The following is an 18,740-nucleotide window of genomic DNA, read 5'->3' on the forward strand; positions in this document are numbered from 1 at the left end:
AACTCTTTAGATATGAATAATCATTTTTCTACTTTCAGGTTCACCTAATAGTTTAGTGGTTGTCCGGAATTTTCATAGTAGAATTCTGTTGGACGAATTATTTTTGGATTTGTGTAGGGCAGAATTTATAACTCTGAAGGTTCTCAACTGGCCACGTGAATTCCCTCCATCCATTCTTGCACACACACGTATCCTAGTCGCATCACATCAATGTATGTCTGGGCCATATTTTTGGGCATGGTCTATCGCCTATAGTCTTTATTAATCCAAACGTTTTATATAATTAAATTTACAACTGTCGACAGAAAATATATTAAATTTACAATTAGTTTATAAATATAGCTACGAGTGTGATTGTATGGTTGTTTTAGCGTAACAGATTACGCTATTTATGTTGTTACTCCTATTAACGCTAGAATATTACCAATCAGATAAAACTTTATTTTCTTTTATTTACTCCACTCACTGTTGAAACAAAGGAAAATATACGCCTAAATAGGCTTGAAACTTTTATCCGAGATCCGGATTCGATCCGTGATCCGATCCGGATCCGATCCAAAAATCTGGATATCCGGAAAAGCCGAATCCGGATCCGGATAGTAAAATGTTGGATCCGTCAAAACCGAATCCGAATTCAGATATCTTGATTTTTTAGCCCGGATATCCGGATCCGTAAATTTTATTAATAACTATTTCAAAAATAGTAATATTTATATATAAAAAATAATTTTATTTAATATATTTTCATTTTTATAATAGTATATATAAATTTTATGTAAATTTTGTAATATTATACATAGAAATAATTAAAAACATTATACATATTTTTATTTTTAAATTATTTTTAATAATTTATATATATTAATATTATTTTTTATTTATTTTAAGGATCCAAATCCGGATCCGGATATCCGCCGGATATTATAAGTTTTAGAAGGATATCCGACACCCGGATATCCGCAAACCCTGGATCCAGATAAAAATGGTAAAATTATGGATCCGCCGGATAAAAATCCGGATCCGGATATTTTTAAAATTGTCTGGCTATCCGATTCCTCCCAGGCCTACGCCTAAACATTACTCTTAGGTTTTATCAGCGTTACTTGTTTTTCTTTGTTTTCCTCTCTTTTTCACGTTTTTATTTCCACCTAATTCCACTTTTTGTATTTCACTCGGTTACTCTAAACACTACCGATCACACTCTATATGTTGATGAAAATCAAAGGGGTAGTCAATTCTATTAAACTATTTTGCATTGGTCTACGTTTGTTTTTAACCTTTTGACATTCAAAATTAGTTAAATTATCATTTAAACATGGTTTTCAACTATGAACAATATTTTACATGCTTTAAAAAACCCCCACCGAAGACTATAGTTATAAAAACATCAATTTAACTCATTCCATTGTGTTCAAGAAAAAAAAAACTCATCCAATCATACGATTGAATATTTAATTATTAACTAAATTTTATATGAAAATTTTCAATCAAATTAAAATATTAATCATAATATTTTATCATGCACTCTATTAGTGGGATTCAATTAAAAAATGAATCCAATAAATTCTGAAATTAAAATATTAGTTAAGTCATCGAGGGAGTTGTTTAGTCTATGTTGATGTTTAGTCAATTAATAATATTGTACATTAGTATATGTTTGTTTTATAAATGTTTCACAATCAAAATAAATTAATACTTTATTTTTCCGATTTTTTTGATAAAATGTTAAATTTGTTTATCGATAAAATGTTTATGTACCCAAAGAATCATAAAAAAAAGAAACTCAGAACTTTAAATCTACAAGTGTGCTCTAAACCAAAGCTGTAGAAAGCCTCTCAAATGTGGCTTATGTTTGTTTTAAATATTTTTGTCAATTTTGCAATGGTCTAAAATATTTAACATATTTTGACTAAAAACCTCACTCGATGATGGAATAATAAAAACATCAACTTTTATCTGTTTCACCCTTATATATATATTATAATATTTTTGTAAAATATATTATAAGGTTCAACTAAAATTTTGATTACGCTGTTACTATTTTTCTCTCTCTTTTTACTTTTATTTTTCAAAAATGAATGATAACATATACAAAAATTAGATGTTGTTACTAAATGCATGATATGATGACTATTATATATTTTTTGAACAGAAATAGAATGACACAAAAGTAAGATAAATAATATAAAGAGGAATGTAATATAAGTTTTAATAGTTAAATGTCTGATTAATCGTATGTGATTAAACATTTGGTATTTATTATGCTTTGTACTTTTATATATATATATATATATACTAGGATCGGGCGGGATATACTTTACTTGTGATCTAGGTTATTATTTTGTATGATTTTGTGTTTTATGTTTTAATTTTTCATTTCCAAGAGATATGTATATGATAATGAGTTTTGTCTTTTATAAAGTTATAGGTGAGGAGAGATTATATGTGATAATATATATTTTGCTTATGTTACAATAATTGATTATGTTGTTCAAAAAAAAATAACTTTATGATACTATATATTAGTTAAATTTTACCTACTTTATTAAATTATTTGATATATAATGTGTGTTGAATTTGATGATAGTATATTATCTTTATCTGTAATTCAATGAAAACATCAAAATATCGAAATTGAAAAAAAAATATGAAAGATGAATACATTTTTAAAAAGATGATTTGTTTATGTTTATATAAAAGTTATATATAATAGTTATGCTATTATTATTTAAAAGATGAACATATAATGGAGTACGAATCAAAACCAATTGTTTCGTGTTATGAACATCTCCAAAAACAATTTCAAAATTTCAAATATATATTTTTAATGGAGCTACGCGGGAATAATTTTCTTATTATTTTTGTTTTTATAATTGTTGTTATATTTTTTATTTTATGTGTTAAATTGTTTAATGTCCGGAACTCAATCCAATCTTGTTGCTATTAACTAAATTTTATAATTAAACTTATTTTGGTGTTGCATATATATCTATCGATTAGTTTTGTTTTAGGTTATCTTAATTTATTTATATTTTTATTTATTTTGTCATTTTTTTGTATTACATCTATACTTCTGGCAGTGCAAATATATAAAACAATTATGATTATATCAGTATAGAATCTATGGTTAATTTTGTTTTGGAATTCATGAGTTTTTTTAATACATTTATTTGAATGAATCTTTTTGTTTATATTAATACAAATTTTTTTCTTTTTTTTGTTCTTATGTTTTTTTGTCATATCTGGTTTATATGTTTTTTAATTATCTGTTGTGGTTTTTCTTAATATTTTGTTGGTTTGATTTTAATGATTTAAAAAAAAACTGACATATTAACTTATTTAAAATTTTCGTAGACTTTGATTTGATGAAATGTGAACATGTTTTAAATATCTTTTAAGGAAAAAAACATATATGTGCTTTATGAAAGTACGACCTATATGTTTTAAATATCTTTTAAACAGAAACATATATTTTTAAAGTTCGTAAACTCGTATGACTTGCATCCTATTTTTCTATTTTCACGTACAAAATTAACAAACTCATCTTTGTGCAGGTATTTAGAAGTGGGCTTTCGAGTGGACTGCTGTAATAAAGCTAGAGCCGAGGTCCACTAACAGTTACCTGACCAACTCTAACCTAATTTTTTTTTCTCTTTCGACACCATGAATCAAACAAAATCTCCTTTGTCTTCCTCTATTCTTTTTTTTGAGCAATCGTCTTCCTCTATTCTTCATACCTAATCTTTTCCTCATCTTCGTTAACCTCCAAGCTCATCTTAGCACCAAATCTGTTGCCATTGTTTTGTCTCAACAGAACTCCAAATCTAATCATCTCCAACAATCTTTAGTCTCCATTTGAGATTGAATTAAGCTAAGCTTCTTATTCCTTATCTGATTTTGTTGCGATTACAATATCAGCGACTCCGTTGTTGTCATGTCTATAGAGGCCCGACTTACCGGATGGTCAAAAATCCAGTCGATCCCAATGCGTCTCTCGTCGCTAATTTTTGTATTCCTCCGACGATTTTATCTCCGTGGTAAGCACATCCATATTCGGTTGAGTCAGCTTGAGAGAGATTCGCGAATCTCACTCATACCTCCTTAATCGATCAAAGCTCTCCTTTCTAGATTTGACTCAGATGTCGATCCCGACCTGTAACTCTCCTGTAACTCTCGTTGACTTCTTTGAGAACAACAGTCTGACCAACCAAATCAAGGTTCGAGATCTGAGCTTCCAATTTATTTTCTGGCGAACTTGGACCATCAAGCTTAGGCTCTTCCAGTGAGACTCATGTACGCCTCTCTTCCTTCTTCTTTCACATTCTGCTCAAAGAATTTTTTTTATGGTTGTGTGGAATGAAATGATGATGTTCACGGGTTCCAAGCTCACCTTTTATAGCAGAAGATTCACTGACTGGAAGAAAAAAGATATTCATTGAATGAGAAAACATGGAAGGGTGGGTAATTAAGAAGGTTGTCAATGGCAACATTGAATGCATCCCTTAACGGTCCGGTTTCCCTTTGCCGTCGAGAAGGAATACATACAAATCGACACAAATGACATCTCTTACCAAAGATTGGCCGTAAAATTCGTCTCTCATAACCTATCCGAAACTCCATGGTCGGTTTAACAAATCAGAGTTTGAAGAATATCATGAACCTTAAAAATAGATGATTGCAAGATTGTCAATATTGGGCTTCGATAATGTTTTCAGTTTCGGTTCAACTCTATAACAAAACTGAAAGCAGCAGCCCACTCTATAAATGAACGCAAAGTATTAATAGAAGGGACACGTGTCGGCTTCTCAGGACTCAACTTTCTGACATGGATGCTGAGGTGGCGCAACAGGAGAGAGACAAATATTTATATATCTATATATATATAGATGCTGAGTTCAAAAATATTTTTATGAAGTAATTAAGTTATCCTAAAATTTAAGTAACATTTTAATGGTACAGTACATGATTAAAAGTTAATGTTGTGTAATAATTTTAAACTAGTAAATCAGATAAATTAAAATATAGTCGAAAATCTGAGTGGTGGCATGGTTATTACATTTGTATCACTATGCTGCATGTCCTTCTCTTAATCGGATACTACAGTTAACACCTATACTTTTTTTTGAACACAACACCTATACATAATTAACTAATCACCACGCACCGCACGTGGAGAGTATTTATAAATATATCACTATTCTACCTGTCCTCTGTAACGCGATATTACAGTTGACCTATTTAATGTTAACAGTATAAAATTACTAATCCCCACACGTCGCACATGGACAACCCCTTAAAAACTAGGCAAGAAAGTTGTTACTCCGTCAATATCATTTGCTATTTCTCTGCATAAATAAAAATGAGGGGAAGAGGAGAGGATGTGTTGTCATGGCCTCTTCTCAAAGATCAAGAAAAGAAAAGTAGTGTGAAGGAAGAAGTGAAGAAGCAACTATGGCTATCGGGTCCACTAATGGGCGTGAGTCTTCTTCAGTATTGTCTACAAGTCATCTCCGTCATGTTCGTCGGCCATCTTGGCTCTCTTCCTCTCTCCACCGCCTCCTTAGCCACCTCTTTCGCATCTGTCACCGGTTTCAGCTTTCTCGTAAGTTTTCCTCACATTCACTCTCATATTGATTTCTTGCTAAATAATGTATCTTAATTTCTTAAAATCTTTACGTAGGAAATAAGGAATAAAGGTCGAAATTAGAACTTGATAAGGTAACTGGAGATATTGACTTCCAAAAAATATATAATATACTAGTATTCAGCTTTAATGGACTAATCAGGCCACGTTGGTTGAATATCAAACGCGTAGACATCTTTTCTGCCACTCAATTGAATTTAATAAATAACAAAATATATGTCATTTTATGGAAAAAAAGTGAAAACGCCAAGTAAACAAAATCTTCTTGAATGATTGCTCAGATCTGTTGTTTTTCTTTCTTTCTTTTCCTACCTAAACTCAATTGAATTTAATAAATAAGAACATATATGTCATTTTATGGAAATTTGAAAACGCCAACAAAATCTTCTTGAATTGGTCCACGCATCTCCAATCGCACACAAAAATTTCTTATATAGTGCACATTAAAATAAAATTTTATTATAGCGTTGAATTTGTTCCAATGGTTCACCCTATAATAGAGTTACTTAATGTTGTTTTCTATTATAGAGTAACTCTTTTACACAGAGTGGACTATTGGAACAAATTCAACTCCTATAATAGAGTTATTCTATTTTAACATGAAATATAGAATAAATTTATGTGTACCATTGAAGACGTTTAGATATGTTGTTTTTCTTTTTCTTTTCCTACCTAAACTTAAAACCCATCACTGTCAAAGTGAATGATGTCAACAGATCCAAATTTTGAATGTGCAAATTAGATAGAGTTAACAAATTGCGTTGACTGATTATTCGTAAAGCAAGAAAAGTATACTAAACTGACCTTTCTCCATTTACTCATGAACAGATGGGAACAGCAAGTGCGTTAGATACACTTTGTGGCCAGTCGTACGGAGCGAAGAAGTACGGAATGTTGGGGATACAAATGCAAAGAGCAATGTTTGTTCTTACACTACTATCTGTTCCTCTCTCCATCATCTGGTATAACACAGAGCACTTCCTCGTCTTCTTCGGGCAAGACAAATCCATTGCTTCACTCGCTGGCTCCTATGCAACATTCATGATCCCAAGCATCTTTGCCTACGGTCTACTTCAATGCTTAAACAGGTTTCTACAGGCACAGAACAATGTGTTTCCTGTGGTCCTCTGCTCTGGAATCACCACTTGTCTTCACATCCTCCTTTGTTGGGTCTTGGTTCTGAACTCAAGTTTAGGGTTTAAGGGAGCTGCTGTGGCTAACTCTATCTCGTATTGGCTGAATGCCCTTCTCCTGTTCTCCTACGTCAAGCTATCGTCTTCTTGCTCACTGACTTGGACCGGTTTTTCTAAGGAGGCTCTACGAGACATCATCCCTTTTACGAGACTAGCGATTCCTTCTGCACTTATGGTCTGGTAAGTAAGAAAAAAAGAAAAGAGAGAGACTTTTAAATGACTCAATTACACAGGGGATCTCTTAACTAGCAATTCTTATTTATTTTTCTTATATAATGTTGTTTGAGTGCAGCTTGGAGATGTGGTCCTATGAGCTTGTTGTTCTCTTATCTGGTCTTCTTCCAAACCCAGTTATTGAAACTTCTGTTCTCTCAATCTGGTAAGAACAAAGTATATAATACAATATTCTTTTTTTTTTGGACAAAACAATACAATATTCTTATCTTCCGGATTTAAGAGTATTTAACTAAATTTTGGCGTGACAAAATTGAGTAATAATATATTCATGTGCAGCGTTAATACATCAGGAATAGTTTGGATGATCCCGTTTGGTCTTAGTGGCGCTGCAAGGTACACATATATAAACTAAATCATGTAAACATCAAACTTATTACACAAAACATTGAATTTCCTTTAAAATCCTTGCAGCACCAGGGTATCAAATGAGCTAGGAGCAGGAAATCCAAGAGTGGCTAAGCTTGCAGTGCATGTGGTCATTTGCTTAGCAGTTGTAGAAAGTATAGTGATTGGATTGATTTTGATATTGGTAAGGAATCTATGGGGAATGGCTTACAGTAGTGAACCAGAAGTAGTCACTTACATAGCCTCGATGATGCCGATTCTCGCCTTAGGCAATTTCATAGACAGTATTCAATGTGTTCTCTCAGGTTCATTTTTCCCCTTTGCTTGCAATCACTGGCACTTGGTTAACTCTGGTTATCACTATTTATTTTGTTGATATTTTAATGGTTAATAGGGGTCGCTAGAGGATGTGGGTTGCAAAAGATAGGAGCATTGGTGAATCTTGGATCATATTATTTGTTTGGATTACCTTCCGGCTTGTTACTTGGTTTTCACTTTCACTTTCGTGGTCGGGTAAATTAATCTTAAATAAACTCATATTTCAGATTTCGTTTCTCCAAATTAACCGATTAATTTTAACTCTAAACAAATAAAAATGTACTAATCATATTTGACTTGAAGGGGCTTTGGCTTGGAATCATATTCGCAATGGTTGTTCAAGTTATATGTCTTTCACTCGTCACCATCTTTACAAATTGGGATGAAGAGGTAAGAAAAAAAAACGTTGTTGTTCCCTTTTTAGTGTTTGCATCCATATAATTAATATTTGATAATTTTTTAAATTTAATGGATAGGCCGAGAAAGCTACAAAAAGAGTTCAGTCTTCTTCAGATGTGAAGGATGCTTCAACCGATAACGACTCAACTGTTGTCTTCTAAGAAACCTTATAACTATGGAGATCACTAATTATACATTTTGATTAATTTAAATAAAAAAATAAATGCTTTCTTCGAATATATAACAAGTCCATGTTTGTCACTTATATATTCAAAATTTTAAGCTTTTGATTTTAGAAAATTAAAATCCTTATAACTTGGATCTATACTAATTTTCATGTTATTGTATTATTATGTTAGATTTAAATATTAGGTTTACATAGACTTCCAAAGTTTTCATTTCATCAGAACTTTTAGTGAGCGAAAGTGCAATTGCTTTTCTATCGGGTACTTTTCGGAAATAACCTAGACTACGGGCTACGGCTCATTGCTTGTCTTTCTATTAGATGCTTAGGGCATTTAAGGTTGTGCTTTGATCACATCAAGATACTAAGATGTTTAAGTCTTAGATGCTCAAGTCTTTTCTATTAGATGTTTAGGGCAGTTAAATTAACTCCATAGGAATAACTATCTAAATCTACACTACTCTTCAGTAAACACACAAGAAACTTGAAAATTGTATCCATCTGAATCTACCTTTTTGGCACATATACGAACCAACTTCTAAAGATTATCTAAAGAAGAAACAAAAACTCTCAGATGCTTGTACTGGAGCTGCACAAGGAAATATTCGTAATTGAACTAAGGAAATTTTCTGTGTAAAGCCTGAAACATTTTCTAGGCTGTGTGGCCGGCTCTCTGGTCAGCATATAACTTGGATATTGGTCAGACAAACAAGGACTCGAAACGAGTGCATAGGTTGTAACACTTCTGCGTGAAGAAGCCAAGATCAACTACGTAAACAATCCCATCCCTGGTTAAGAAAGTCTCGGCAATGCTGGTGGAAACAAAAATATTTCTCATCTCCGTGCCTCTACGAGTCTGCGTCATTTATCATTAAGAAGGCAACTAATGGAACATAAACACAGAAATGAGTCATTTTCTGAATCCATATTAAAGATTGCACATAATATTTTGTGAAAATGTCCTGAGAGCTAATAGCTTCATCTCTTTTGGCAGATCAAAAAATAAATCCCTCCCGAAGTCAGTTTTTGGTGTTTTTCAATCTTGTCTTGGAGGGGATGTTGCCGTTGATGTACCTGCAACAAACCGATTTAAATTTAAGAGATGAGAAAGTTCTTGCTTTGCTGTTCATTCACTTTACCTTTGGGTTGGCTTTCTTCGGTAGATGTTTGTAGCTTTTCTTGAGTCTGAGTTTGATCGCCTGCTTCACCTGGAGACAAAGCTTTGAGCTGCTCTTCTGTAATCTTGAGGTAATCCTCGGTTGTGTAAGCTTTTGGTGATTGAGCATCATCTGCTTCTTATTTTCAAGGAAAATCACCTTCATATTAGCCCATGCATGGAACAGCTCGTGTCTAGACAAATGAAACTACTTATTTAACATCTCAAAGTAGACATAGACCACTCACTGGGGTCACTTGCAGTCACAGGATCTTCAGTGCTAGGAACTGGTGTTGGTGGTGGAGGAGGAGTAGTACCAGTGTTCATTCTGTTCTGGTTGTATACATTTGGTGTTGAGATTTCATCGAGGCCAATCTCACGCTCAAGGGTGCTTTTGAAATCTCTTGAAACATCCTATAGAAAAAGTCAATGTAAGCAAATCAAAAAAATAAAAACTCATTTTTCATTTCCTAAGAGCCTTGAGATCAAAACAAACCTGTAGCTCTCTAATCGTGGGCTGAAATGTACGCAGTGTTTTCCCAAGAGTTCGAGCTACCTGCACGGACCATAGCGATACAAACTCGATTAAGACAAAAGCTCATCCATATCGAACTTAAACAGTACCAATTCAATAAGTTGCTTAAACCCTAAAGAAGCTAAGAACCAAAATAATCGTCTAGAAATCTACACAAGACACTACTAACCTCTGCGAGGCCTTTAGGACCAAAGACTAGCAAAGCTACAACACCAATAACCAAAGCCTCAGGTGCTCCAACTCCAAACAGAGACGCACGAATCACCATACCCTTACTACATCTTCTCTTCTTCTCTGCACAACAAATTACACAAACTGAACATATTTTCACAAAAAAAAGGAATCAACTTTGTGGTGATATAGAGAAATTCGAGACCTGGGTTTGAAGATTTCGGCGAGATTGAGATGCCCATGTGCTTTAGACCAATGTAAGGAGAGAAACGAGAAGAACCCAGGAGAGAAAAACATGAAGAGAGATAAGGTTTCGAAGTTTTGTAAGAAGGGGGAAGGTGAGACTTTGTAATCGTTGGTGAAGAAGATGCTATAATCTGAAAGGCCATGGCCATGGGCAGCTTCAAAATTTTATTACAGTTGTTGTCTGTGTAGCTTCGAAGAATCTTAAGACACAACTCGCTCCCTCACCTTCATCAGGACCAATCCATGTCCATTAGCTAGAAAAACTAAATGAAATGGATAAAATGGAAATCTTAATTATCCTATGGGGAATATTTGAATGAGAAAGTAGCAAACACACAAGTCTTGTATTTCTAATCTTTTTCTTTTGCAAGGAAATGGGCCGTAAAGACAGACGGATAATAAGTTATTCACAGGCCTAGGTTCGTTTAGCCGGGCTTTAGCTGATTTCCCACTAACATTTCCAATTAAAGTTTTGATTATAAAACTAAAACTCTATATAAATTAATAGTATCAATAATTTATTAATTTATAAATTATAAATTATTTTAAAAAATTATATTTTTATTTAAAAAATAAAAATATATTTAGTTTACGATATTACATATTGATTAATAAATTTTAGATTTGAATTTCATCTATTTTATTAGATTATTTGAAACATTGAAATGAAAACTAATATTAGAAATGAAATTCATTTTATAGAAAAATAAAAAAATAAAAAAATTGTTTTACGTTCATTTAAGGTTATAAAACTTATATATAAGATAGTCATAAATTTATGATTTTAATATGATCTTATATTTTTCTGAAGAGTCTTAAAATACTTTTGTTTTGCTAAATTTTGTCATATTTTGAAAAGTTCAAACCTGAGACAAGAGAAATTTATTAATTTCCTGATTCACTAATTTATCAAATATTAACTTATATAATTTAATACATATTTTAGAATTACAAAACTCTGACCATAAGAAATAGATTTGTATAATTCCTTATCTATGATTAAGCTTGGTCTTAGACTGCTATCTGCAACTTCTCTTCTTTTCTTCAGTATTCAATTTATACTAGGTAATTCTCCCGTTTTATACTAGGTAAATCTCTCGTGTTCATGCACTGAGATAAACATTTACAAAATAAGTATTTTATTCTGTTTGTTTATAAATTTTTAGGTAATTTTATAATTAGTATGTATAAAAATGGTATTAAGTATCTTTATGTTTCTATCTTAATTAGATATTGTAATTTGATTTGTGCATCCGCATGGGTTTTGTTTTCACTTATATACATGTTAATATGATATGTAAACCGGGCGTTTTCTATATATGTTCTAAATAACTTTGGAAGATTTAAAATATGTATGTCGTTGAGGGTGTGTGGCCTGAATCAAAAAGCTTCAGCGATGAAGAATATGGAGGTGTTCCGGTTAGGTGGAAAGGCAGTTGCCACCGTGAGGTTCCTTGCAACAGGTTCACATCTTCTCTCTTACTGTTACATCCTTAGTCTGTTTATATTTCTTGTTTTGCTACTATAGTCTATATCATAAAAAAAATTATTAAGAAGTTCATTGGAGCAAAATATTTCAACAAAGGTTACTTAACGTACACATAATTTATGTTTTTGAGGGTATAGCTCTAGATCACAGTGGTTCCTCCTTTGATCCAAAAATGTTCATATTTTTACTTTTATATTTTATATTTTTTAGGCAAAGAAAAATTGCAATTTTTTTTTGTTAGCTAAATATTAGGTAACATGATGTAACTAATACAATTTTTAAGGAAACTGATATTTATTATGTTGTTTGTAAGTTCATTTATTAAAATTAATAATGGTTAAGAGTAGAAATAGGAGTGGCATTAGAAGTAATTAAAAGGATGTTTTACGGGTTAGTTCGTATTTGTACTTCATTTTTAATAGTATATATATACTAGATCTTGATCCGCGCAACCGCGTAGATGTTTGTTTTCATTTTTATATACATAGAAATTTTATTTCTATATTGTTAATGGTAAATATTCTTAACATTAACCATATTTTTAAACATTTATGACTTTTTCGAACAAAATAATGTTATAGTCAACAACATGTCTGGTCTTCTTCTTCTACCATTTTTGAGAATAACTTCATGTTTTGTTAAATCATATATTTGTTTTCTCTTACTCCATAAAACTTTGTAGTATATATTTTAAATTATTTTTCACAAACACAAACATATATCACAAAAATAAAGTTGCATCTTCTATTTATAATTTAGATCAAAAACTAAACTATGCAGTTATAACAAAAAAAATTAAAATTAAAATTTTAATAAAATATTCAGATATAAATTTCACTTATCTTAATTAAAATAGTATAGGTGTGGATCATAATTCTTTCTAATTCCAAAATTTTAGCACCCCTTAAAAGCAAATAAAAATAAGTTTTATAAATTCACAAAATATATAAAAACATTTGGAATTATAATTTCTATTAAAATAATTTTGTTAAATAAAAATAGTGCAAAATAATGACATATTGTAAAAGAAAAATAAAATAAAATCTACAACTTATTTGTAACCCATCATGTTTTACAGTTTCAAATTAGTTGGCTAACAATACCCTAAACCGTAAATATCATTTATATGCTTTTAAGAACTTGTATATAAAAGAAGACATGATTACATATCAATTTGAGAACTTATCAAATCACTAATGTAGAATAATCTAATTGATTTTTTTTTAAAACCCAAATCTAAATCATTGCACATGAATGTATTACAAATGGGTAGCATGGGTTTTGTGAAGATGTGCATGTCCAAATTCTATCGATGGTACAAATTTATCAAGATATAATCACTCTTGGGTTTCTTCTTTTATCTACTAAAGATATAAAGTAAAACAATTTAAAAATATATGGTATTTTGGATAATTATTTAAGCAAATACGATTGCAGTGGCAAAGTAGTAATAACTATTTGCAACTACTTTCTAACTTTTATTAGTTTTGCTGTCACAAATTAGTAGCTAAAGAAACTCTAAACTCTAAATGTTATTCCTTTTGATTTTAAAACTTATATGCAAGAAGACATGATTGTATATGATTGTATATTAAATAAAAATAACTTGAATCATTAGTGTAAGACAATCAAACTGAATAAATTTAAGCCAAATCAAAATTACTATACATGAATACATGAATGTAATACAAATGGATGATACATGTTTGTGAATATTTGTGAATGTTTAAAATTTATTAGTAACTCAAATTTATAAAAAGATATATTCATATTTGGGTTTCTTACATTATTCTCTAATGATATATAGTAAACCAAGTCCGGACGAGGTAGTCCAAGTGGTAGGACGGCCTGTGGTGGCAACCACCATCCGGGTTCGATTCTCCCCCATGCGGAAACTACCCTACTTCTTCTGGACACCAAAGCGGTATTGGATTCGATCCAGCCCAGGTAAAGCCCTCCCGGGTGAAGTGGATCGCTGCCTGACCGGGCTCAGGAGAATGACCCGCGAAGCGGAGAACTCCTGGATTATCAAAAAAAAAATTATATAGTAAACCAAATGTGAAATAATGTATTTTAGACAATTATTAAAATAAATATGACAGTAGTGGCAAAATAGTAATAAAAGTTGCTACTACTTTATGACTAAATTACTTTTTAGAAGTTGCAAATAAGACACAAAATAATTGTACTTATATATATGTAGCAAACATAACAACTATATTTTTACTATATTCTGACATGAGAATTATTTTTACATGTGAAAATAAGTCATAGCCATTAAACTACACATCACTTGAAATTGTTTCCACACAGCTCAGTGAAAATTTGCCACAAATTAGTGATTCTACCGAGTTTTTAGTAGCAAAACGCTTACAATCTCAGTACATACAAACTTTGTGTGATATGTTTTTCCATACCAATGATTAGCTACTAAATTGTTACTCTTTTTAGTACAGTCAAAAAGTGTCACAAATTTGTCACTCCTGGTAGTCAGAAGTCGCAAAATAGTCACAAATTTAGTACACATACTAATAAAAAATGATATACTTTTGATTAGAGTCACAAGCATATAACAAAAATGTAGCTACTATTTTGCAACTACGATATTTAAATTATATAAGTGACTGATTTATAGCTATTCATTTAAGACTATAGATTTTAGTTACACAAATGTTGCTCTTTTTATTACTAATTGTGACTACATAATTTAGTTGCAAGAGAGTTACTACATGTTTTATTCGCAAAATTGCAACCAATGTGCAACTCATTACACATAGTTGCATATTAATTACAAATCGGTTAGAAGTTACTATCACATCTTTGCAACTACCAACCATAGTTCCAATTGTAGTCACAATATCAATGTTTTCTTGTAGTGACTCCTTTAATTTAGGTCATCCAGAGACAAATTTCCTTCAAAAGCTCGAACTATCTGCAAATGACCCCAAGTCACAAAGTTAAATGCTGCAAAAAAGGTTTCATATATTAAAAAAAACAGTACCTGGTTCATTTTTGGGCGGTGTTTCGCTGAAGTACGGACACTAGCAGCAGCACAAGAAACCATTCTCATCATTTCGTTGGCATCCAAGCTATCCGCTAACCGCGGGTCAACAAGACCATCAAAGTTGCCATCCTTTAGAGATTGTACAATCAGAGGCTTTGCCTAGAATTTGGTGAACTTTAGAAACTTATTCAAAAACTGAGGAATTGAGTGTTTAAGGAAAACAAGAGATAACTAACCCAATCAACTAAAACATCATCATCATCAGCAGAAGACCGCTATCTAACCAGAGGCTTGCGTCCGGTTATCAACTCGAGCAGCACCACTCTGAAGGACAACACGTCTGCCTTTTCACTGAGTTGTCCAAAAGTAGCATAATCAGGAGTCAAGTACCTGTAACAAAAAAAAATCACGAGTCAATAGATGTTTATGGTTTCTCGCATAGTTAAATTTAGTAAGAGCACATACCCGAATGTTCCCATAATACGAGTTGAAATATGGGAATCAGAGTCCAAAGTAGACCGAGTGAGCCCATAATCTGCTACCTTTGCCTCATAGCTATCGCCAATGAGAATATTTGCAGCCTTTATATCGCGATGTATTATCTTAGGCTTACATGAACCAAACGGAACAATAAATCTTTGACAGCTACAGACAAATACTTGGACCCAAAGACAAGCAACATTACTTACAATCTTCATGCAAGTATGACAATCATTTGTTATTACTAAATATTTAGCAAAAAATATGTAAAAAATTAGTAAAAGATTAGCAAAACATTAATAAAAAAACATAATAATAATGAGAAAAATAAGAAGTGGCCGAAGAAGATGCATAATATGTGTTGATGAAGTTAATGTGATAATTACATATATAATTCCACAAGTATTTGTTATTACTAAATATTCATCAGTTATTTTTACAACAATTATAGAAACTTTACGACTAATTTTCAAACTATTTGAAGTTAAAAGTAATATATTTAATGTTTCTAAAATTAAAATATTAGTTAAGTCATCTTTTCTACTCTTAAAAAATAAAACTAAATTTAATCAATTTTACATTAGTCTATATGTTTGTTTTAAACGTTTTTACAATCAAAATAAACTAATACTTTATTTTTGTCAGTTTTGTAATGGTCTAAATTATTTTACATATGTTTGACTAAACAACTCACTGGATGATGCAATAATAAAGCATCAACTATATTTGATGTTTCACCCTTATATATAAATTATAATATTTTCAAACTAGTTGAAGTTAAAAGTTATATTTTCAAACTAGTTGAAGTTAAAAGTTATATTTTTAATGTTTCAAATTTGTAACAGACCAATTGAAACAAATGCTCAAATATGAAATCCTGAAAAAAACGTGGAAGAGGTTTTGAACAGGCGCGTGTTTGTTAACCTTGGATATATTTTTTTTTACATAATTTTAACCTTGGATATTTCGTATTTATGTCTTGTTTATTGAGTATACTGACATCATTTTTTTTGCCATTCTATTATTTATGTCTTGTTTATTGAGTATACTGACATTATTTATTTGGTAAGTCTTTGTGTTTATTTCATAAATAATGGCTAGCTCACTCCAACATTATGTCTGGTTTCCTAGATTCCTGATTTTTTTTTTTACTTTTATTATTATATTGTTATTAGAAGTATATTAATGCCGTTACTAAACATTTGTATGTTGTTGATTTATAATTTTGAGAATAACTAAATAGTGTAATTTATTTTTTAGATATGTTATATTAAGTCTTGATGTCGATAGATATTTTTCCTGATTAAGTTTATTTTATATACTGCATTATTCTTTTATTATTTGGAATTACCATTTTCATTATAAAATGAAATTGTTGGTCAAGTTTTTTCCTTCTATTAGTACAGATTGTATTATTACCTTTTCAATGTTATTTGCGAAGAGTAAAATATGATGAAAACTTTTTAAAATGAATAGATCCTAAAATTAAATGTTCTATAAAATTATATTAATTATGAGATGATACATATTGTGTAATACTTATTAATTTGGTTTATTAATAAATTTTCAGGCTTGCAGCCATTTATGTGACTGGAAAGATTTATCACAAATATACAAACTTTATCCTGACATACAATTTAGGATTTTTAGCCAATATACTTAATTTTACTATATAATAGATTTTTTTTTAGTATAGTGAATAATATAAATATTAGCTATTTAATATATATATGTTAACTACTACTTGATGAGGTTTTTTTTCAAACCTTTCTTAATCTTTGTATTCCTGTTATGCAATGTCCATTTCAAACAAATCCAACATTTTGGATCAGGCATACTCAATGTTTTTCATATCTGTTTAAATTACATAGAAGTCAATATTGTTGTTGTTGCAATAAGCAATAACTCTGTTTTTTTTTCTTTTTGCAATTAAGTTTGAAATTTTTTTGTCTGTTTTGTTTATGCACCTATCCATACAACTTGTTATATCTATTAGAGATATACTTACCGCAGATTTGTAGTAGAGCTTTAAGAAATTATGTGTAGAGAGACTTAGTAATTAAAAATGATGTTCAGAGTATGCAATGGGAAGTCTTAGAAGCCATTCTTTGGAATTGGATTCATTACATGTGAATATATGCACAAACACATCTTAAAAAATCAATAATACCTTGATAGATATACAAATGCAGAGCACTACTTGCTTCAAAATCCAGTTCTAGTCCAGAGAATTTAATCATAATCTTACTAAGTTTCTACCGTATTTTAAAATAAATTTAAAGAATGTTCCCACAAATTTTGTATTTAAAATTTTCAAAAATATTTACACATTTTAGGAGCAAAACGTAATAATGTGGAGTGACATTACAGCCTTAATTATGTATATCAGTGTTTTGTAATCATGAACTATTGTTCTCTTGCAAAAACCAAATGGCACAAGCATGATATGTGAACTATATAACACATATACATATACATTGATGTGTATTTTTCCAGACCATGCATCCAGGGAAGAACCCGTTGATGTTGTTTCACAGTTGCTTGTATTTGTCACACCAAGATTGTAGTGACTGTTCCATAAAAACAAACAAAAGTGAATTATAAATCTAGCTGATCATAGAAGGTCAATTCATTGGGTCCTCAATGTTTTCATGTGATGAACACCTGATCTTCAATGCTATGTTTCCTTGTAAAGGCCTGACGAAACCTGCTGCTTGACTCGTAAGGTTTGCTTGATAAGAGCTCAAGCCTTCGTCACACTCTTGCTTCGCCTCTCATCCTTCCTCTTCCTCTTTGACTCGCCCCTCAAGGTCTTGAATCGCCTCTCGAGGTCTTGCATCGCCCCTTGAGGCTCTTGCTTTGCCTTTCAAGCCTTCCTTCGCCTCTCAAGGCTCTTGTTTCGCCTCTCAAGGCTTGCATCGCCTCTAAGGCTCTTGCTTCGCCTCTCAAGGCTCTTGCATCGCCTCTCAAGGCTCTTGCTTCGCCTCTCAAGGCTTGCATCGCCTCTCAAGGCTTGCATCGCCTCTCAAGGCTCTTGCTTCAGATCTTAAGCTCTCGCATCACCCGTCAAGCTTCTTTGTGATCTTACTTTGCTTCTAAAGTTTACTGCTTCGCCTCTCAAAGCTTTCTTTGCTTCGCCTCTCAAGGCTTGCATCGCTTCTCAGATCTTGCTTCGCCTCTCAAGGCCCTTGCATCACCCATCAAGCTTCTTTGCGCTCTTGCTTCGCCTTGGGAGGCTCTTGCATCGCCCGTCAAGCTTCTTCGTGCTCTTGCATCGCCTCTCAAGCTTCTGGTTGTCATATCAATTGTACTTCATGTTCTAGATTGGATTTTGTTCGA

At 31.6% G+C, this 18,740-nt stretch overlaps 3 protein-coding genes across 6 annotated transcripts; 1 reads left to right on the forward strand and 2 right to left on the reverse strand.

Moving 5' to 3' along the window:
• The first annotated feature begins 5,267 nt into the window (after positions 1–5,267).
• On the forward strand, positions 5,268–8,448 carry LOC106417697 (protein DETOXIFICATION 16-like). Of its 2 annotated transcripts, XM_048747538.1 has the most exons (9): positions 5,481–5,602; positions 5,681–5,718; positions 6,473–7,017; positions 7,130–7,216; positions 7,351–7,407; positions 7,486–7,724; positions 7,814–7,932; positions 8,041–8,127; positions 8,214–8,448. In XM_048747538.1, exons 3-9 carry the CDS (start codon positions 6,473–6,475, stop codon positions 8,295–8,297), a joined length of 1,218 nt encoding a protein of 405 aa, XP_048603495.1. In that variant the 5' UTR covers positions 5,481–5,602; positions 5,681–5,718; the 3' UTR covers positions 8,298–8,448. The 2 variants fall into 2 exon arrangements, with proteins under 2 accessions (XP_013713920.2, XP_048603495.1); XM_013858466.3 differs by lacking the exon at positions 5,681–5,718 and having other exon boundaries at positions 5,268–5,602.
• A 682-nt stretch (positions 8,449–9,130) lies between these two features.
• Positions 9,131–10,794, reverse strand: LOC106418694 (sec-independent protein translocase protein TATB, chloroplastic). 3 transcript variants are annotated; one of them, XM_013859445.3, is made up of 6 exons: positions 10,388–10,794; positions 10,181–10,305; positions 9,973–10,032; positions 9,725–9,890; positions 9,460–9,612; positions 9,131–9,394 (listed from the first exon to the last, which is right to left on the reverse strand). In XM_013859445.3, exons 1-6 carry the CDS (start codon positions 10,575–10,577, stop codon positions 9,357–9,359), a joined length of 732 nt encoding a protein of 243 aa, XP_013714899.2. In that variant the 5' UTR covers positions 10,578–10,794; the 3' UTR covers positions 9,131–9,356. The 3 variants fall into 3 exon arrangements, with proteins under 3 accessions (XP_013714899.2, XP_013714898.2, XP_013714900.2); XM_013859444.3 differs by having other exon boundaries at positions 9,460–9,615; positions 10,388–10,756; XM_013859446.3 differs by having other exon boundaries at positions 9,460–9,609; positions 10,388–10,747.
• A 4,007-nt stretch (positions 10,795–14,801) lies between these two features.
• LOC125582192 (proline-rich receptor-like protein kinase PERK15) lies at positions 14,802–18,401 on the reverse strand. Its single transcript, XM_048748756.1, has 5 exons — positions 18,265–18,401; positions 15,387–15,566; positions 15,206–15,311; positions 14,919–15,080; positions 14,802–14,849 (listed from the first exon to the last, which is right to left on the reverse strand). The coding sequence occupies exons 1-5, from the start codon at positions 18,399–18,401 to the stop codon at positions 14,802–14,804; spliced, it is 633 nt and encodes a 210-aa protein (XP_048604713.1).
• Positions 18,402–18,740: the final 339 nt, after the last annotated feature.

Source organism: Brassica napus, chromosome C2, assembly GCF_020379485.1.
Source record: "Brassica napus cultivar Da-Ae chromosome C2, Da-Ae, whole genome shotgun sequence".
NCBI classification, from domain to species: Eukaryota; Viridiplantae; Streptophyta; class Magnoliopsida; order Brassicales; family Brassicaceae; genus Brassica; species Brassica napus.